The 21,879-nt window shown below is 42.8% G+C and overlaps 1 protein-coding gene across 5 annotated transcripts in view; it reads right to left on the reverse strand.

The window, feature by feature from the left end:
• The window catches only part of birc6 (baculoviral IAP repeat containing 6), a 111,504-nt gene that overhangs the window by 30,108 nt on the left and 59,517 nt on the right, over nucleotides 1-21,879 (reverse strand). For all 5 annotated transcript variants that reach the window (XM_072391561.1, XM_072391563.1, XM_072391560.1 and 2 more), the window contains 10 exons: nucleotides 21,371-21,514; nucleotides 20,314-20,443; nucleotides 17,015-17,146; nucleotides 16,564-16,725; nucleotides 16,288-16,461; nucleotides 13,426-13,625; nucleotides 12,144-12,477; nucleotides 9,167-9,384; nucleotides 7,119-7,283; nucleotides 5,550-5,721 (listed from right to left, as the gene is read on the reverse strand). In XM_072391561.1, the coding sequence (XP_072247662.1) occupies nucleotides 5,550-5,721; nucleotides 7,119-7,283; nucleotides 9,167-9,384; nucleotides 12,144-12,477; nucleotides 13,426-13,625; nucleotides 16,288-16,461; nucleotides 16,564-16,725; nucleotides 17,015-17,146; nucleotides 20,314-20,443; nucleotides 21,371-21,514 (1,831 nt within the window). The remainder of the gene's footprint in view (nucleotides 1-5,549; nucleotides 5,722-7,118; nucleotides 7,284-9,166; nucleotides 9,385-12,143; nucleotides 12,478-13,425; nucleotides 13,626-16,287; nucleotides 16,462-16,563; nucleotides 16,726-17,014; nucleotides 17,147-20,313; nucleotides 20,444-21,370; nucleotides 21,515-21,879) is intronic.

The raw sequence follows: 21,879 nt of genomic DNA on the forward strand, positions 1-21,879 counted from the left end.
GACACAGCGACTGGAGTCCAGCCTGCGTTTGCCTCTCGACAGATGTCTGCTCCATGGGATTTTTCATCTTTTACAGTGTCTCTGGAATATCACCTGCCAGACTAAGGTAATTTGGGGACCTGCCTGCTCTTACCCAGCTAAGTGGCGGCTGGGTGCCATCGAGGCACGATCAGCTTACCCGGCAGACACAATCATGCAATGTGTTGGCATGGGAATTTCAGTGATGGGAAATACGCTTTTTTGAAACTCACTCATTCCACTGATCCCCAAAGGAGTATAAAAGGGAGAGAAAGTGTCCAGAGGAACCAGTGAGTGTGTAGTTCTAAGCTACGCTGTGGAGGGAGGTGGTGGAGTTGTGTGGAGGAGTTTAAGCAGAGCAGAAACAGGGGATTCAAAAGAGGGAGCAGACAGAGAGGATGGAGGGACCTGCTGGGAGGTGGGACAGAGTTTCTTCTCACCTCCTTAACAGAAGCTGCAAGTGTTTTAGCAGCAGCAATGCAACCCTGCTGATTAAATGCTGACTATAAAAACTCGGGAGTGGGCGAACTTAATCTAAAGGGAAGTTGGTGGTGGTGGGGTTGCTGAAGGTGGTGCTATAGACTCAAAGAGTGAAAAAGTAATAAATGGAGGCTTCACTGAGCACTGCAAAGCTGTTGTGGTTCCACTGCCTTCTTTTTCTCTGTCCATCACTTCGTCTGTTGCTCACACCACAGGGACTGCATACTCAGCCTCCCATTTCTCCCATGGGTCTCTACATGGAGAATGTCTACAAACAAGGACCCAAAAAGCATGCCGGATGATGTCTTATACTTTCAACGGCTTCGGGTAAGCCAATTTCCATTTGTACCAAATTTCATTTTACGAACAACTATATAGTTCCATTAACATGAGTTCCTAGGATGACATTTACGTATGAGCCAAAGCATAGAATGATCCCATTTTTCCTCACACAATCTTTGAGACAGAACAACCTCCAGCTCTCTTAGGTTCCAATACGTTTACTCAGAGCAACCACTTTCAAGGACCTGGAGGCTGTCAGTTACCATTGACAAATAATGATGGGTGGATGTGGTGGGTTCTAAATAGTGACATTAACTGGAAACACCAGTGAGCGTCACCGGTGGCAATTTAACAGTTTCATTGCTGATAATCCAACAATGATTCCGAATGTGCACCAACATCAAGCACACAGATGTCCAGGAGCTGAGTCGGGTCAAAAACACAGGTGTTCAGAGACTAATCTCAATTCCTCTCTGCATACTTCTTGTTTTGTTTCATTTACAGTTGTGGTATTGCTAAAAACTGCAGTTTTATGGAGCTGGCTATCATGCATAAGCTGGTGTGCCAGCAGCATGAGGGGAGGACAAAAGAAGCACATCTAAGATTTGAAAGAAGCATGCCACGAACTCTTGCATTCTATGTTTGCCTTACATGGACTTTGCTTTTTTTTTTTTATTCCAGATAAATGCCCCATTGCCATGTTAGGAGACCATCAGGACCATGGGCACTACTGTCATAACCCTTGATGATGTGCAGGCACTGGAGGCCAAGGAGGAGCAGGAGGAGTCCATCTTGGCTTTGTTAGGCATTATTGGCACTTTTCTTAACCTATTTGTAATTGTTTTTGTTTACATCTACACCACATTGTGAACCATAAAAGCTGAAGATAAAGCCGGACATCAGATAACCTCCACAAGAAAGGCTTAATACCAGCAACACACGCTGAGAAAGAAGTTTGACATGAACATCTGTCATATAGAGGGGAGGAGGAAAGTCAACAGAGTGACAGAGGATGAGGAAGAAGAAGCCATACCACCAAACCACAGCTATGTGCCAGGGAGATAACAAAGGGCTGGAAGACCCTCCAAGAACTGGACTATGCTAGAACCAGGGTGTGCCAAGCCAGATGGAAACTAGTAAGCCCCGAGGCAGGACTGACCTCTCTATGGCCCGAAGAGAAATCTAAACTTTGCCTTGATTGGATTGTTTTTTTAACTGCTGGATCGTCTTGTTAAAACTGATGCTTTTCCACCTCTACATAATTCTATAAAATGGTGGGACTTTGCAACTTGACTTTTAACCAACTTAATCAAAAGCAAAGCAAAGCTTTTAAAATGTGGACATTTGGAGATATTTTTTTAAATAGAAAATTGGTCTGTTACAAGAAATCTAAGGCCAAGTTCAGTTTGTAATTAAACAATGAAGCCAATTCACCTACAAGATCAAATGTGGCCTATTCTACACTTTTTTCTGAAGTTTTGTCTTCCATTTGAAGGGGGAAAATATCACCTTTATCTATTTATTTATCCGTGTTAATTTCAGGGTAGTGACAGAAATCGTTTTCCTGTGTTGTCTTTTCATTAATTATCTGAGTAAAAAGTAGATGGACTGTAAAACAGGGCAGATTTTTAAAATAAACCTAGGAACCTATCAAGTTTTATCAGTGAGAAACCTGTAGAAACACGGTAATGGGTGAATGAAAGTTTGCATATATGTGGTCATGCAAATGGGCTCGTAAAAGTTATCAGAACACAAATAGGTTTCTGAAAGCATTATTTTGTTTGCAGAAAACTGAAATTCCAACTCAGAACCAGTTAGAGGCTGTCTTCAGCCTAATCTGAGCTTTGATGGGGAGCATAAAGAAGGATGAAGCTAACTAACCATTATGATCACTGGTAGTAGTATCCCAGGCCACAACCACCCCACAGTCCACTTGCATGTGCCCGAGACGAAAAGCCACTGGAAATAAAATCTGCCAGTCAGTGGGTAAATTGGTAATCCACAGGGACAGAGATGTGATAAATGAAGGTGTTGTAGTGGCTTGTTTAACTTTCACCTTGTCCTGACTCAAATAATACATCCTGTGATGTGGGGAATTCCTCAAGTAAATGTTTGACCAACACAAAAAAATACGAAATTTGGTCTTCAGTTAAGATAAATTAGCATTATGGTGTTACCTCTCAGGCCTGAGCAGGAAATGGTAACGTATCCATAAAGGCTTTGCTAAGACACAAATGATTAAGGCGGAGAAGCTGGGAGGGTGGAGGAGGAGGACGAAGAAATAAAGGTCTACCTGTTGGTCAACTTGGTGAGACCAAGTGGTAAATAAAAGGTGTTCACAGTAGTTAGAAGAAATGAGGCTCAGGTAGTTAGGCAACAGCTAAAGGAAGAAAGTGATGCGAAACTGAACATGGGTAGATTTACACCACAAGACGATTCAGTGAAACTAATGCGCAGAGTCAGCGCTTTCTAGAGCTGCAGCCAAAGTGAAATGGGAAAAGTTCAGTGGAGCTGTGCATGAACCTAAAAACAGAAAGATGGGGGGGGGTCACAGGAGAATATGCTGCGCAGTATCAGCTACCACTGGAATCAAATCTGGCTCATTCAGACAGCTTGTAAAATGTCAGAGCTTATTAATCAGCCAAACCAATTCAGTGGCCATCATCTAGCCCAGAGTACAACTTACTGTGTAGCTCTTTTGTTTCTGAATAGGTTCAGAGTACTTTAAATCATTAGTGTTAGTAACTAAAGTGTTTCAAAAAGTTTTTGCTTAATTAATCAACCTGAAGACTGACAGTATATCGAAGGGATTCAAGATGAATCACAACTGCAACGGAAGCTTATCATTTGAAAAATATTAATAAATTGCATGTGGCTCAACAGATTTGTTCACTTTATCTTGCCTCTTCGGACCTCTGATACTTCCCTGAGCTCCTCTGATTTGAAGGATGCCACGTTGAGGGAGAGTGGAATGAAGAAGTTTGGCTGCTTTCTAAAGAGCCTCCCGACGTAACAGACAATGAAGACTGTAGCTATCATTCACAAAAACAGTATGAACACTTACTGAAGCTAAATGTTAGCAAATAGTTACCCATTTAAATGCATAGGAGAAATACTGACCAACAGAATGAATATGATATTTTTTGACAGTTTTATTTGTGTCCTCTTGAGGAATAAGTCCAAGCACAGTGAAGCTCTGATATGCAATGCCTTAATCCCTGTTATTTTATTTGACATGTACTCTAATCTATAAACTGATACATTGTACATTTTACAAATAAAACAAAACCAAAGAGGGGATTTTCCATAAAACTACAAGCTGAAGGAGGCTTAGACATTTGTTAATTCTACATCTTTATTTACATGTACTTTTCTTCTGTGTCATGTTTTATTTTATATAAGCAACTACTCTGAATTAATGTTGATTAAATTTATCTCGATCTACATTTTCTAAAATAAATCATACAAGTACTCACAATGCTAATAATCCAAATAGTGGAGGAGACATTTTAGCCACTGAGCCAAACTAAGAGAGCATTCAGAACAAAGAACAAATGTCTAAACATTGCCAACATGTTGCCTCACATCTCAGGCATTATGTTGGAACCATGGATTACAATCTTCATAATACTACCCAAAGGGATTCTATGGCATATTCTCCAACAAAATGCCAACTTGACTGGCTTGGATAAAGCCCCCATTAAGTTGTGTGATGCTGAAGTTCGCAATATGCCATGCAAGATTACCACATAATGGAGAGGGAGGCAGGATGGGGGCTGAAACAGAGATCCAGCAGGGCACTCCTTCATCAGAAAACACACATCCATGACAGGGACCCACAGAAGGGACGTCATGCTGTATCAATGTCACACACTGCACCGACTTCTTTAAGAGAAGCAAAGATGCTATGTGTAGCTTGAATCCAGTCTGAAGTGAAAGTTTTCCACAAACACACACAGAAATCTTAAATATCTTTTTATGTTTGAGCTGTTTTTCCTTTTCTGACATGATCATCATTCTGCTACAAAAGTCCAGTCTTTTACCGTGTCCTTTCCTGATGCTGTGTTTTTTTCTTTTAGGTCTGTAAGCTGATAAACAGAGAGCAAACAACACCTTGAGAGAAAAAGAAGGCTTCTGTTAGTTAAAGGGAGCTCTACTTGAAAGTAGGCATCATATAGAAAGTGGTGAAACAGGCTTGAGCTTGCATTTCACTGGACACCACATGGCCTCAGTTAGCCGTGTGCGATGATCAGTTCACGCAGAAATATGTTCAACGCAGAACGAACAACGGGCTGTCCAAAATTCCACACACAGATGTATGCTGCTGTATGTCAGAGGCATTCTCCAGAAAATGAGGAGCAACTACAACACGAATAACGCTTTTTATCAGCTGTTATTTAATCATGAGACCAGTGGGCGCATCGGCACACACCAGCATGCACACACAAGAGATTCTCCTGCAAATATCCAGCAGCACAAGGCACAAAGACACGGCACACGCTCAGCTCTACCTGGCTCTGGCCCGATACACAAACTCCCAGTCACAGCGTCAGTGTGGCAGGTGATCCATCCTGCTCGGATGAAGTGTAACCATGAAAAACGTGTGTGTTGCAAAGCATTTGTTCCTTCACCAACCAGAGGCACCAAAGGTAAGAGCTGAAGAGCAGCATGGTCGGGGCTGTTAACCCTCTGTGCCTGGAAATATGTCACACAACTATCTCTTTACATTAACCTTCACTTACTTTATTCAAAAAAGACATGGCACTTACCCGAGTCATTGCGTAGGTAGGAGGACATGGCGGGGATGAGGCAGGACTGGCTCAGCAGCTCCTGCAGTATAGTTGGCAGCGCTGAGGTGTTGTGGGATCTGCTGTCTGCAGAGGAAGCTTCAGCACTGTGGCAGCCGCTCGAACCTGCTGGATTGATGTAGCTAGCCAATACCTATCGAACCAAAAAATTTAAAATATATGTAAGAAAGATGACTTTTTACTAAAAATGGTCCACTTCCCTTGAAAGGGCAAGAGTACCGACTTCGCTTGAGGAAAGCCACACTTAGGAAGGCTGGGACTCAGACAATGCCATTTCTTCAGGTAACGTATCCATAAAGGCTTTGCTAAGACACAAATGATTAAGGCGGAGAAGCTGGGAGGGTGGAGGAGGAGGACGAAGAAATAAAGGTCTACCTGTTGGTCAACTTGGTGAGACCAAGTGGTAAATAAAAGGTGGTCACAGTAGTTAGAAGAAATGAGGCTCAGGTAGTTAGGCAACAGCTAAAGGAAGAAAGTGATGCGAAACTGAACATGGGTAGATTTACACCACAAGACGATTCAGTGAAACTAATGCGCAGAGTCAGCGCTTTCTTCGCTTACTTGGCAACATCCCACTACTCACTATCAGTCAGACTATACCTTAATTAGGAACTTTTGAGAACTTTCCCTGGTATTGTGGGGGAAATCTTCTCTTTCATAAGTGGAATCAACTTTTATCATTAAAACAAAGGTAAACCTAGTTCTAGAAAGGCAATGGGGATGGCAGTCTGTTGCAGTCGCTCTGAATATTCGCTATATTTGAATTGTCTTGAAATGCCAACAGAAACTTGTCATTCACTACATAGGGCACTGCATACTCGGCTTTTGAAACAATAAAGGTGGCGTACAGAAGCTGCATGCTACATCAGTACATCGTGCATTGTTATGTGCAACAAGCAACTTGCAGCTAATGTTTGCAGCTTCCCTTAGCCATTGAGAATGCCTGGCAACAAAATAATCCTCCTCAGCTGTCTCAGCCATGAAGTGGTAAGTCTCTTTTTCCACATGATAGGAAAACCCATGTGACATTTCAGTTGTTCAGTCTAAACAGTCAACATGTTGGGGTAAGTTGTAATGTAGCTTCCTTTTTCTTTACGATCACTAATCAACTGATTCTTTGATTTATTGTCTTTAGCAGTTTAGTTACTTTTCCAAAAAGTTTAAGAATGAATTTTACTTTCAGAATGAATAACATACAATTCAAGGAACTTCTTGATTCTTTTGAAATGTTTACATCCATCAGAAATGGCTAAAAGCTTTACAATTTGGGTGAACTGGTGTTAAATCTGTCTCAGAAATGTGACTAAACATAAACATAGTGTCAACTTAAGGAAATTAAACTAAGGTTCAACAGGCAGTAACATGGCAAAAACAGAACTATGACTAGATGTACATTTTTCTTGTAACAATACCAGCTCTCATATAACAGGAAGTGGAGCAAGACGCTGCAGTAACATATCAAACTGAAATGTATGCTGAAGCGACACTTTCTGATGCTGTTCAAAAATGATGTTACGCTGGTGGTGTTACCTGGAGAAGGCAGGTGACGTGCTCTTCCTCAAGTCGTTGTTTAGTGAGGGCCTGTTCTACATCCCAGCCTGAGGCCGTTGATCCAGTACCAAAACCAGTTCCTTTAGCCCAGTACAACTGCTGCTCCTCACTGGTTCCCCCGCCATGACAACTGGATATCTGCGGCTACACACACACATACACGCACACACGATTAATAAACTACATACAAACAAGTGCACAAAGCAATATACTGGTGGTGAGATTTCCATTCACACAGACCACATTTTTACCCTAAATTCAGGACTGAACTCATTTGACCTTAAGGGGTCCAAGCCTGCTCTGTTCTCAACAATGTTTAAAACCAAGCACAGGGTTATTTGATGCAATACTTCTTACAGTCACATACCTACAGAAACGCCTGCAATCCTTTGTTTAACAAAATTAACTAAAAGGTACATTTTTCCTGGTACGGTTTGACTCACTCAGTGGTTGCTCCTTATTGCTGCAAATATGAAATCCTTGCAAAGACAACGCTGTTCCTCTGTGGTAATTCATACAGACCAAATGGAGGAGGTTCAGCGTTGCATCCGAGTGTGTTTACCATCAGCATGGAATAAGCACAGTGACTATAATATCAGCTCCTCTTTTTGCTTTAAATGGTAAGTGAGCCTGTCAGCAGAGCACCAACTCTGATCCCTGATTCTGCCACTGTAATTCCATTTCCAACCAGGACCATGATGCACCACAAAGGTGCATGAGTCCTGCCTGACTAAAGACCGTGTGACAAGAGCTTGTATCTGGACCATGTGACTAGGATCCAGTTGTTGAGCGGTTACAGCACTTTCCGAGTGTACAGCTGACTCTAACCACAGAAACGCTGGCTCTCTTTTCAGAATGAGCATAGAAACTTTGCATCACAGAACTTCTCTGATCACTGATCAGTGGACCAAGAAAGAAAGTTTATGAACAGCTTTTAAACAAGTTAAAGAATTCATAATTCACAAATAACAAAATAGTTTCTGTTCAATCGGTAGTTTTCAATGTAACCTCTTGTGGGTGGGGGGCTCATTTGTTAAAGTAACACTTGAGATTTGGGCATTTTTTGTTGCTCTTTCAAAAGCCTAAAAATACAAAGCATCTAAAGAAAAATGGTGTGGTGGTCAACATTACAGGCAATGTCTCGGACACTCCTCCATATCACCACAAAACTCAATTCGGTTCCTTTAATTCAGAAGAGCAATTAAGCCATCTGTTAGGGGCTCACAAAGCAAGAGAGGTGCAGGAGGGAAATGCATAAGAAACACTGAGTGAAGGCCAACTGGAGAGGGAGCCATCAATAACGGCAAGGAACTTTCCCCTTAGTTTCTCTATTGGTGTTGGCAACTAAGCAATAATTCAGGCAGACTGACAAAGTAGGCTCTGGTGTGAAGCCAAACAGTCTGAAAAAGGACTGAGAAAATGAGGCAGGAGTCACACAGCACTACATTAACTCATACCAGTGATAAGACCAAGGCACCTCTTCAGACATGGGGATGCAGCATTGCCGGTTTCATCAACGTGTTAAAGGCAGGGCTTTTGGTCATTTAGACTTTGGTCGTTTTTATATTAATGCTCCGCACAGCTTTACATAGACATGGCCGCGACCCTGATGGAGAAAGCCACGATATGTGCTCAATATTAAGAAGTCATGCATACACACAAAGTTTGTCATCTGCATTTAACCCATCCAGGTTGGCACCTGTTGACATGCACAGGGTCACACACTCCTGGAGAAAGATGCCATACACTGGAGTAGTGGGCAGCCATTCACAGCGCCCAGGGAGCATGGGGGTACGGAGCCTTGCTCAAGGGCACCTCGGCTGTGGCAAGGAGGTGGACTGCCACCCCTCCAGCTGTCAGTCTCACCAGTCTTTTAAAATGATGTGTCAGAAGTGGGATATTTGTCAAGGAGATTGATCACTACCTATAGAACGCATGGTCGGATCAGCAAGGCTTTACTTTCGAGTCTAAGCTGAGGATCATGGAAAAATCAGACCAAGTGTGGGTGTGTGCTCTGTGGGTCATACCTCAGAAACACTGCTGCTGGCATTGGGGTTGCGAGGGGCGTGGTGGCTGAGAGCTGACAGACAGGCCAAGATGAGATGAATGGCGCCAATCTCCAGAGCCATGCGGCGTAGAAGCACGCCGTCGTCAGTGGTGAGAGGGGTGCTGCTGAACAACGCTCGAAGAACATGGAATGGCAGCGTGGGCAACACATTAGCTGATGGAGACTGCAGGATATGACCTAAAAGAATGTCAAAACAGATATTTAAATCATAAAGACATGAACATATCCAGTTAATGCACTTTTTAAATTTCTAGCATTAACATTGGCAAAAACTGTGGGCACTATACATGAGCAAAAATGTGCCTTAATGCAATTGTATTAAGCTTTAAGATAAACAAATAATCTATTGTGGGGAATGACAAAAACATTGAATTCCAGAAAAGTATTTTTCAACAATTCAATGTTATACCAAAATGCATTATGAATGCTGATAATATTTTTGTTCATCAAAACTTTAGGTTAAGAAATTAACCCTGGTACTGTGAAACATGAGTGAGGTATCTCACTATGGGACACGCTCCTATGTGTTGTCCCCAGAAGCTCCTTTACAGCACGCCAGTCCTGACTGAAGACAGAGGGGACATCTGCTCCCTGGAGGAGGGATTTCCTCCTACTACCAAATTTCTTCCTGCAAATTACAAGCTTTTTTTTTTTTGCTGGGCCTGTGCAGCAGATGCAAACTGGAGTCTGTAAGCCTGGTTATAGTCTTTACTTCTTAATTTGAAGCCCCAAACCATTGGCCCTGCTGTACTTTCTCTGCTAGCAGACAGAAAGGTATTTGTTTTGTGGCCCTGAACGCCGAGAATTCTGTGCCCCTTGTAGTAGGAGGGCTGGCCTGCTGTGCCACCAGTGGAGTCATGGTGCCCCCGGGTGGCTTCATATGTGCTGCACAGTCCTGCCTTGTCCTGTGCACCCAACACATTTATTGTGTTTTCCATGCGTTTCTTTTGTGGGTGCACCCTTGGCTCGGAGACCTGGCGTGCGCCTGAGAAAAACCTTAAGTTTTGAGATGGGGAAACTTTTTTTTTTTTTTGGGACTGGTGTGTGCTCATGGCACTCCATTGTGGCGCCATAGAGCTCTGCAGTTCCGGTTCTTCTTCTTCTTGACATGGCTGTGGGCTGTGACTGCCAACCTCTGCAGACAGTAACAGAACGTTTCTTGGAGGGGATGGATCGGGCATTGGTCTGGCTGATCCCGTTCTTCCTCCCTGGTGACAGCGCCCAAGGCAAAGTGTCTCTTATCCTCTTGGCGCCTGCAGTAATGGGGGGGGGGCGCTCACGGGGGCGGCCGGTATTAACTTTGCTGTGGGCGGGAGCGGGCAGCTACAAAAAAAAACACTGCGGGCTCTGGATGTAGCCTAGCTACAGGATGTCAATAAATGAAGCTCAAAGAAGGTCTTTACAGCACAAAGACAAAGCAAAGCAAATCTGACATTTCAAGTTTCTCAATTGTCCATGAATCTCTTTATTAATAACCTATAAAATGACGTGTTTTCTCCTGCGGGTGCGGGCGGGAGTGGACATAAACACTGCGAGCGGTAATGGTCAGAAATTCAGCGGGAGCAGGATGAAGAAAACAGTCCCACGCAGGGCTCTAGTAGGGTGTATGTGAGATATCAGGAGGGGTTTGACAGGAGGCAGGTGTGAGAAACCTCTTCCTTTCATGTCAACCCAGTCCAATCCCAACCGTACCTGAACAAGGTTTTTGGTGGAGAGGGGATTATTCCAGAGCCAAGTCATTTCTCCTAGGCACTAAGGGAAGACTGGTAGAAACTATCTGTAGAAGATTTTTGCTTTAAGGAGCCTCTTCCCCTCATAGAGAGAGCTTCACAGCACTCAATGCACAGCTTTTCAGCTGCCCTTCTACAGACTTCATACAGGTCCATTGTCGCAGGCAGGTTTAAAGAGCCAATGCACGTGTCGCCAGGAGCCACTGGCTTTGCAGCAGATGGAAGAACAAAGGGCTCATCCTCCTCATCGTCATCTTCGGACCTGAGGCTGATGGACACGTCCCCTGAATCAGATTAGACTCCTGAGTCAGGCTCGTTGGGGCCGGTCATTGGGGCGACAACGTCATTGCCCCACCTAGATCCCGTTGAGACGGTGTCTCCCTGGGCGCTCTCTCCGTCAGCTCCTGCAGCAGGGGAATGGCTCTCCCCATCACAGGGTCCGCTGCTGACAGACTAGCTTGTCGCGCTTGTCTGCGTCTGTAGGGTTTTAAGGAGAGGCGGGCATTCTAGCACCTCCTGGGTGTGTTGCAGCCTAGGCATGAAGCACAAGCAGCATGGGTATCTGTTCCAGCAGTTTTGTTCCTGCACATGCACGCCTTTGCCGGCAACTTGTCTGTTTCCATGGTGAGGGAAGGTTCAAGCTCCGTGGTTCTTTCAGCTACAGTGTAAAAGCGAAGCAGTGAGCAGCTCGTATAGTGGCTAGCTGCAACAGCTGGTGTTGGATGACAGCCCAGCTACTGAGACTCAGAATGACTGTGCAACATCAGGTAGTGTTTGGTGACCGAGTGGTTAGCTCACTTTGTGAACAGTTTGGCAAGCCTGTTAGCCGCACCTGCCATCTGAGGGGTTGCTTCTGAGAGCGAGAAGACGTGTTAGACTAAAGAGAGAAAGTACTATAGTAGGAGGAAGTCCCTCCCCTAGGGGCTTCTGTCTGCCAATCAGCAATGGCGCACTGTAAAGGAGCTTCTGGGGACGGCGCATAGGGATGTATCCCATAGTGCAATATGGAAACGAACGTTGTAAGAGAACCAATGATTAACAAACAGTTTTATAGGGATATTCAAGATGAGCGAGAACAGACAAACAAGAAAAGACAACAAAGGACTGTATGCATGTGTACCTGCACTCAAAAATCGAAGCTTTAAAAATCATAAAAAAGTCCTGAGCAAAAGTCAGTGTCAGCAATTTAAGTACTTTCAGACTTACTTCCCTCTCCATCATCTGTGACACCCAGCACCAGGCGCAGCAGACACTGGGCGTGCTTCCTCTCTTTCAGCAGGACCTCAGCATACCCAGGCAGGCGCAGAAACAGGCCGAAAGCAGCCAGTGAGTGGGCTGGGATGGGCGACATGGTCTGCACTGAGGACGACGACGATGAGGACGACTGGGACTGCTGCTTATTTATAGGCGGTGGCTCAGTAGCAATGGATTCTGGCGCTTCATACACCAGCTCACCAGACTGTTCGATGGTCACCCACTCAAACTGGTCGCTGTCCTTTGGCTTCTCCTGTGTGGCAGAGGGAACCACAGGAGCACTGACCTGTGAACAACCATGCAGGAGAGTTAAGGTTAGCAAAGGTGAGGAATTCAAAGCACAACATCATGGTGTGACATTAATCTCACAGGCAGAAATTTTGCACCGTCACAATGTGGTAAATATATGGCTTTAGGAGAATGGTGGTCTCTGCTGGCCTATTTTAAATGGAGAAAATTCATACTTTGAAGAAAGTAGTTTATCAAATGGTCAAATCATGGCGCTAATACGTTGTTGATAATACGTATATGATGAAATACATCAAAGACATACATCATGAAAAAAGAAGTGTTTGAGCCAAAGCTAAAGCTTAATTTTTCAAATTAAAAATATGTTTTGTTCAGCCATCACCTTCAAATCAGATGTTCTATCTGCATCATCTTAAAAAAATGTTGACACGTATACATCCTCTCCTACGCAATTAAGTTTTTATGTTTGAGTCTGGTATGTGGGTAGGAAGTCCGAATGCTCCATTCTATTGCCTGATAATTCTACACTCTGCATTTATAACAACGCAGTTCAGGACTCCGGCCTAACTTTCTTCCACCTGTCCTTCAGGACACCAGACAGTCATCATTGAGTCACATTAGGTGATCATTCATTGAGATAGTGTGCACACACAAACGCTTTGTCTTCATTCTATCCTGCTGTTTCAGTGTATATGATTAAAACTAAACCAAAAAATGGGGGACATATTTTAAAGTCACAAATTTTAGTTTGAAAAAGTCATCTGCAAAATGCACTAAATGGCTGCAGTCTGGAGCCAGAAATATCACTGTATCTCAGTTTGAAATAGTTACAACAAAAGAACACTTCCTAAAATGAAATTTCTTAATGCTGAAAGAAAAAAAAAAAGAAGTGCGATTGTTAAATCTTCAGCTACTCTGTGAGTTAACGTGCTTTAGGTTACTTTAAGTGTAAAAGCATACGCTGGTGGCAGACTGTGACTTTCACCTGTTGAATGACATCAGGGTAGAGCATGGGCAGCCTCTCTGCGATGAGGGCCAGGCCACCCATGCCAGCAAAAACCTGCAGCGGTGACTGGATGGGGTTGGTCTCCAGCAGGGACTCATCTGTGGCAGCATCCAGACATTCTTCACTGGCCATCATTGGCTCGTCCTCAGAACAGCTGTTCAGCATGTCACAGTGATCCACTGCAATAAGAGCAAAGACGGGGCCCGTTTTAGGTTCATCCACTGTGTAACATCTGGAACACTGTAAACACTATATTTGTTTTTAACTTCAAGCCTGCTAAGAGGAGAATGTCATCACTGAAATCCGAATCCAGTATTGTTTATCCACTGTGAGTTCGCTATGAATACATTAGTTAGTAAAGATATTTTTTTAAACCCATGTTTCTCTTATTTCACTCCAGTGAAAAGTGCCCCAACCACAGAGGAGCTGTGGCCTTGTCAACTAGAAGATAAGGATACACTATCTTAATGTCCTTGTTTACAGTTATAACATGACATTGAAGTCTGACAGGAAAGCTGAAGCTAAAGGTAAAAGGGAAAACTCATGTTCAACTTCCACCAGCACTGAACCACCATTATTTTATCATGACAGCACAACTTCGTCAAAATGTGCTGATATAAAGCTCTGGTAGGTCATCTTCCAAACAGCCCTGCCTTCTCTTATTGGAGAACTTTTTTTAAAATAAATAATATATGATATAACCTTTCTGAACAGGAATACAGAACGCTACCGTTTTCATTTGGGTGAAAGATTATTTGTCAGCTCATGTTATTTGTATAATTTTTTTCTTTCATATGCAAACAGAACCATTGAACAGGAAAAAAAAGAAGAAAAAAAATCCTGTCTACTTTCATTTGAGGTCACGAGCTGACCAGTCAGAACAAACTGGGCTTTTGGGGGACTGGGCAGCCTCCCTTGCCTTTGAATCTGCAGGAAACCTGGAGATCTATGGAAGCAAATAGTACTTGTTGTTTCATGGGGCCTATTTAAAAGTAACAAGATATCACAGTACTGTGCAAAGGTAACTCAAACAGGCTAGCAAAACAGAAGCAGCCCTGTCCAGAGGGCCACAAAGCTGCCCAGGTTTCAACTGTTTCTCTGCTGCTCAGTGGCTTATCTGAGAACTCAGCAGCCACAGAGAGGAAGAATATAAGGCGTAAAGATGACTGACCCCATCAAGTGCTTGGTGGCTTGGCATAGGGCACATTTAAGAATGTTGAGTTCATTCATGCTAATAAGAAAGGAAATGGCAAGGCAGAATAATAACAGAGGATGCAGAGCTTCTTCCTGCAGCCTGTGAAGCGAAATTACAGAATGGAGCCCAAATGTCACTTCTTTCCTAAAGGACTTGGAGTAAAGCAACAAAAGTGGACAAGCATCGATATGCACACAAGAATATAGCATACCTTAGTTATTTTACACTGCATGGAACATCAGGTTAAAGTAGAAAAAGTATTTAGGTTTCAAAGTAAAACATCTGTGATTCTGAAGCATCCCACCAACTTTCATCATAATGACGTCAAGTCTGTGTTTCTAAAGTATTAGAATAGAAAACAGGGATTGTAGAGAGAATGGACTAAATTAATCAGAACAATTCTGCAGATTTACCAGCGCTTACGTCATCAAAACAATACATTGATATTCAAGAATTTGACCTAGTACTGAGCGACGAGTCGCCAGAATCAAGTAGCTAAATATAAGCAGTCAGAGAGTCACCGACAGCGCTGTCTTGTAGCTTCGGGACATCAGCAGTTTTATCCCTATTAGGACCTGTCCTCCAGTAACAGCATTCAATTGTAGTGAAGCGCTTTGAGTGGTCAGTTAGACTAGAAAAGCGCTATACAAGTACAGTCCATTTACCAATTGATAATCTGACTACGTGGAGGACACAGTCACAGCAAATAGATACAAATCAAATCAGACAGTGTTTTTAGAAGCATTCTGTTTTTATGAAAGGATCAAACAGCTTTAACTTGTGAAGGAAGGTTGTGAAGGAAAGCAGAGTAGTGGCTGTGATTGAACACCCCAAAACGTTCCATGAGCTTTTAGAATTCATAGACTTTCTTTCAATGCCGACCAAGAAACAACTCAGGTGATGTGACCTGAGCCTCAACCAAAGTAAACACCATGGTAAACATAGTAAAAATCTTAAAACCTCTGGACTGGAGTCTTACTTCAGCACAAACAGATTTATCTTAAGTCTTAAGTTACAAGAGTAGCCTAAAAATCAATACCTTACATTAAAGGTTTGTTGTGCTTGTTCATACTTTGTGAAATGGTAATTCCTCGAAGGTCGATGTTAAAGCCAGAAATCAGAGAATGTTCCTGTCAAATACGACAAAATAATAAGCCTGAGATATATCTGTCTCTGTAGCGGTCTTAATAAATCATTCTCATAAATATCTGATCAAAAGGACAATGTTGGATCACCAACATTAAGGAGTTGCCTCCATTTTACTCATCGTTAACCCCTCTATGACAGAGTGAAAGTACAAGAAGTATAAAGCAGTGATAAATCTTCTCTGCACTGCAGGTGTGAAAGTAAACCTGGATAAATCCTAAGGTAAAAAAAAGCCCATGAACGAAATCTGAGGTCCTCGTTGCAGCTGGCACCTGTGTGGGCCTGTGCTGCATGCCATGCCACTCCTTCTGCCCCCCTTTCTTTCTCCCACTGTTGAATAAAGGCAACTACTGCCTAGAATAATATTAATAATAAAAAATGTGCCTGCATTACATAAGAAGAAACTCACAATCTGAAATGATAATAAAAAAATCTTGGGTTGGTTATTCTAATGGAAGAGAACTCGTATTCATGTACTGCAGAGATGGGGGGGTTTGCACCTTTTTCAGTACGCAGCCTCTTAAAAGAGTCGGTCTTTGAAAGGCCTGGGTCAGAGATAACCTTGGAGCCCAGTTTGACTGTCAGGTTGATGGACTGGTAGCCCTGCGGCAGCTTGCGGTCATACAGTAGCGTCAGCAGCTGAGCCAGGGTCATCTCAGGTGGGAGTGGCTGACCTGAGGGGACGGACGGGACAAGGCAAAGGTACAAGTCAGTAAGGAGCTTTAGCTGCTCTGACTCAAACACTTTGTGTGCTGTGAGCAGTGTGTTTGACGGACCTGGAAGAAGCTTGTGGTACAGGTGAAAGACAGGGACACTGATGGTTTTCACTGAGGGGTCCACACCAGACGAAGCACTGAGCTTGTCACTCATGACACGACCCCTCCTTGATGGAGGCCGGGGAGGTGTTGAAAGAGCCCGCTTGGACTGGGACTTTAAACCTAATAGACACCATGGAAGCATGAAGGACCAGTTTCTCATGGACAAACATTTCATAACAGAAACATAATTACTTTTATTCCCAAAGGAGGTCACATACTGCAAATGTATAGAATATCTATATATATATCTATATATATATATATATATATATATATATATATATATATATATATATATATATATATATATATATATATATATATATATATATATATATATATATACACATATATATATATATAAACATACATACATACATATGTAGTATTATCACTGGGATGAGAGTACCTGAGGCCACAACAACACTGTAATTGTCCTGGAAGCCACTGTCTGCTTTCATCTTCTCCTTCTCCTCATGGTTCTTCTTCTCCTTGTCTTCCTTCTGCTCATTGATCAGCTTTGCTGTAATACTGGGTGTATCTGTCATAATGAATCAATAAGTCACATTATTATCTGAAACTTTCACACTTTTTGAATTTTTTGGGCGTAAGGGGTGGAGGGTAAAGAACAGTATTGTCAAGCTTTTTAAAAAAAAAAAAAAAAGGTCCCAAGGGGTGAGCCATTAATCATGAAAACAGCTGGTTAAAAGCTAAAATGTTATACTGCAGCTCACGGCACCAGTGCTGCACTGCTGACCTCGACAGCCAGAGAGTGTCCAGGGCTAAACTGTAGTCAGCCATATACTCTTCTAAACACAAGTGTATATCACTGAGCCACAGAATTGTTGCCTAGAATATATTTAGGGGTCTAGCAGCGTAGCTGCAGAACCCTATTGTTAGGGGTCTAGCAGCGAAGCTGCAGAACCCTATTGTTAGGGGTCTAGCAGCGTAGCTGCAGAACCCTATTGTTAGGGGTCTAGCAGCGTAGCTGCAGAACCCTATTGTTAGGGGTCTAGCAGCGTAGCTGCAGAACCCTATTGTTAGGGGTCTAGCAGCGTAGCTGCAGAACCCTATTGTTAAGGGTCTAGCAGCGTAGCTGCAGAACCCTATTGTTAGGGGTCTAGCAGCGTAGCTGCAGAACCCTATTGTTAGGGGTCTAGCAGCGTAGCTGCAGAACCCTATTGTTAGGGGTCTAGCAGCGAAGCTGCAGAACCCTATTGTTAGGGGTCTAGCAGCGTAGCTGCAGAACCCTATTGTTAGGGGTCTAGCAGCGAAGCTGCAGAACCCTATTGTTAGGGGTCTAGCAGCGAAGCTGCAGAACCCTATTGTTAGGGGTCTAGCAGCGAAGCTGCAGAACCCTATTGTTAGGGGTCTAGCAGCGAAGCTGCAGAACCCTATTGTTTTAGCTGTTTTTCCTATTATTATTGATCTACTTTCCGCTGCAATGGAAGTCTATGGCAGCCCATAGAACCGTATGGTAAAAAGTTGTGAAATTTGGCACCTATATTTAGGCGCAAACTCAACAAAAATCGAAAATCCAAACTCTCTAGCGCCACCAACATGTCAAAGTTTGAAGCACATTCAGCTAAATAACCTTTGACTCGTTGGTCCAAATTTCAAAAACAAGGTATCGTTGGAATCCTTATATCATGACGTCATTTTCCGTCTCACTAGATTTTCCGCCATCTTGGATTTTATTGAAGACCTTAAAAAATTTTCACAGGTCACAAATTTTGACCAATTCTCATGAAAATTGGCACACAGTATCTTTGGACCAATCCGCACAAAAGTTGCTCGTTTTTTTCTTCAATTTCGACTTTGTTCACCCACTACAACCAATCAAAGTCAGCGGCGACAACGCCAAAAAGGACGTGAGGCCATATCTCAGCAACCGGTTGGTCTTTTGACATCAAACTTATACCACGGACTCATAACTCGATCCCTAACAGGCCCAAGAATATTGGTGAGTATTGACCTGTAGGGGGCGCTATAATTAGCAAAAATGCATTTTTAATCTCATCTTTGGACCCCTTGGTCCAAATTTCACAAATGAGGGACAGCTGGAATCCCTGGATATAGCCGATGTCAACCAACGTCATGACGTCATTCGCGCCATCTTGGATTTTCCGCCATTTTGAACTATATCAAAAATCTTCAAAACGCATTACAGGTCACCCAGATTGTCTGATTTCCACGGGACTTGACACATAGAATCTTCAGAGCATGCCTCATAAAAGTTATCAAGTGGTATTATTAAATTCGCTTCCGTTTGGCCGTAGCAGCCAATCAAACTCAGCGCTGACACGCCAAACAGGACGTGAAGCCATATCTCTGCAACCATTTGATCTTTTGACTTCAAACTTCTAACACAGACTCATGACCAAACCTTTAAGAGGCCCAAGAAGTCTGGTGAACTTCCACCCAGAGGGGGCGCTATAAGTAGAAAAACTGCATTTTGCTCATAGCTTTGAGGTACCGTTGGAATCCCTGGATGAAGACGAGTTCATCTCAAACACCAAACTTGGTCTATGGACTCATGATGCCTTCCTGAGCAGCCGCAGGCTTACCTGCTGTTCTGCTAGACCCCGCCATCGCTGCTTGCAGCTATATTTTGTTATTAATTTAGCTTATCATTTAAACTACAGCCCTTATTGTTGACAACATTTACTCATACAGTCAATACGCTCGATTCGAACTTGATAAGCAGAAAGGCTGCCTTCTTTGTGTCTTTACAAAGTAGATTGCAATTCACAAAAAAGTTGTTCATCAAGAGAAGTTAATGCATGAAGTTGTCAAACGTGCAGTCTTGTCAAAGTGAACATGATTCAGAGAAACTGCCATCTTCTCTAGACCAAAGCTCATCGAAACTGGACCAATATTTTCTGTGGCCGGAGGAACTGAAAAGTGCATTTTTTTCATGAAGAACAGGGATGTTGTATCCTCTGGACTAAAGAGGAGCTTGTAATCAGCACTCAGTTCAAAAGCCTGCATCTCCAATGTTCCGCAGGTGTGTTAGTGCCTGTGGAACTGGCACATTTAGAAAAGCTCCATCAAAGCTACAGGTTTTAGAGCAACATATGCTCCCATCCAGATGACATATTTTCCAAAAAAAAAAAAAGGCTTGCATAATTCAGCAGGAGAATGTTCAACTGCAAACTGCATCTGTTACAAGCAGAAGACTAGCAGAAGACTGTTGTTAGAAGGAAAGGGGATGCCACACAGTGGTAAAATGGCCCTGTCCCACCTTCACTGCCACCAAAACAAAGATAAGCTGATATTTTTCATTGTCTCACATTCAACATTTGAAATGTGGAAAAATATTGTTTTCAGAGATTTGCAAATCATTGCACTCCATTTCTATTTCCACTTTAAGCAACATCCCAACTTATTTGGACTTAGCAAACCAACTCAGCAAACAATTGTGTTTGCGAAAGTCCCAAAATTTCACTACCAAATGTGAGCTGAGATTCTGAGGGGAGGTAGCTGACTTACACTGTCTGAAGAAGACAGTAGATGTCATGGGCAATGTTCTAATGTATTCTAGATTCCTAATTCTGCGATAGGAACAGGAGACTTTGAAGCATAGTCTAGAACAATAGTAGTTTTTAGTAGTCTTATTTCCCTGTGACCTCCTCAGAGCAAATGCATGTAACACTGCTTGGCGGAATGTTGCAATGGCGAGTTAACGTTTTCTGTATTGACACATACCAGACACACGGTCCAGGACTTCAGCCAGTGTGGTAGAGATTGGTAGATGGAGGGTGCGATACTTGTGACCCGCTCCATACATGGGATGCTGGATCATGTGACTGGTGGCATTTATACGTCCTTTGTACAACTGAAAGAAGGAGAAAAAAAAGACCAAATTGCCATGGTAAAAAAGTAGAATAATATCAGTGGAAACAATCAAATGGTCCTCACATACTACTTCTAGACAGTTTTCCTGTAGAGGTTTCATTATCTGATTTCCATCCATGTCTGTGCAAAATTTCATGACAATCTACCCACAGACAGGCTGATTGTTGTACAATTGCATCCACAGCTCAGTGTTCTGGTTTAATCTACTGAGCATGCTCACGTGCCCCAGTGGAAAAATGTCAGAACATGGGCAGGGCAGCTGGTCCTTATATTCAGTCTGAACCGAGCAAACGGGCCTCTTAACTGTCCCTTGTGCAGGTGGAGACCACGAAGAACAGCCACTGAGACAGGGTGTTGAATTGCTTGCAATGATTAATTCAGATCTTTTCCTCTACATCTTGTTCTGCTGCACATCTGCTCACACACACACCGAAAGGTATTTTCTAAACACTGTATATATAGAGCATGGGATGTCATAGAGAACAAATTATGCCAGATGTGAATCAGTCTGAGGGAGCAACTGGATGGAACATGAAACTGCTGTTTAATACTGCTGCACTGCCCCCTTGTGGTCAAACAGTAAACATCTATAGCACTAAGTCGCATGTCAGAATGAAACCTTGCATTATTTCTGTCACATGTATGCAAGTTAGCAACATGACAGTGCTGTAGAATGTAGACTGCTAATGTTCAAATCCAATCTATCTTGTTATCTTGGAAACACTGCTCATCACTTTTGGCTGTGACATAAAAAACACAACATGGAAAGGGTAAAGTCACAATTAGTCTAACATTAAGCAAAATGAAAGCATTGCAGGAAACTGGAGGTGCTATCTGCTGTAAGGCTGTTCACAGATAGAGCTGAATAAACTGAGCCGATAACACAACAAAAGAGAAAGCTACCAACCGGACAGGGAGACTGCAGGAAGACAGTGACCTTCTCATCTTCCAGCATGAGCTGCAGAAAAAGCCTTCGAATGAAGCCTGAGATATTTCCAGATATTGGTACATTGCCTCTCTGAGGAGCAGACTGAAAGAGTTCACATAGAACCTGCAATCAGAACAAAGGGTCTCAGAATGAATAAAGAGACAGAAAATGATTAATATCGCAATTAAATCATTCCATGCACCACATTTCCATATAAGTTTCAAAGGAAATTGAAACAAACTGTACAAAGTTGCCATGTAAACTGAAATGAATTGTGAAATAGTCAGTTTTCATCAACGGATTTACACCAAATAAACAAGGATGTGCGCATCAACAGAAAGTGGCAACACTCTCTATTCTATTTATGGTGAGAGCAGGAGTCCCTGACTGGAGGCAAAGCAAAAAAGAAGTTTTCTTTTCAATCTGATATGCTGCATCTATTCTTTGTCAGATATGACTAAACCCGTTTCTTCTCTACACTCAAGTCG

The sequence above is a fragment of the Leuresthes tenuis genome, unplaced genomic scaffold (assembly GCF_036924035.1).
Source record: "Leuresthes tenuis unplaced genomic scaffold, fLeuTen1.0.hap1 SCAF_8, whole genome shotgun sequence".
Lineage (NCBI taxonomy): Eukaryota > Metazoa > Chordata > Actinopteri > Atheriniformes > Atherinopsidae > Leuresthes > Leuresthes tenuis.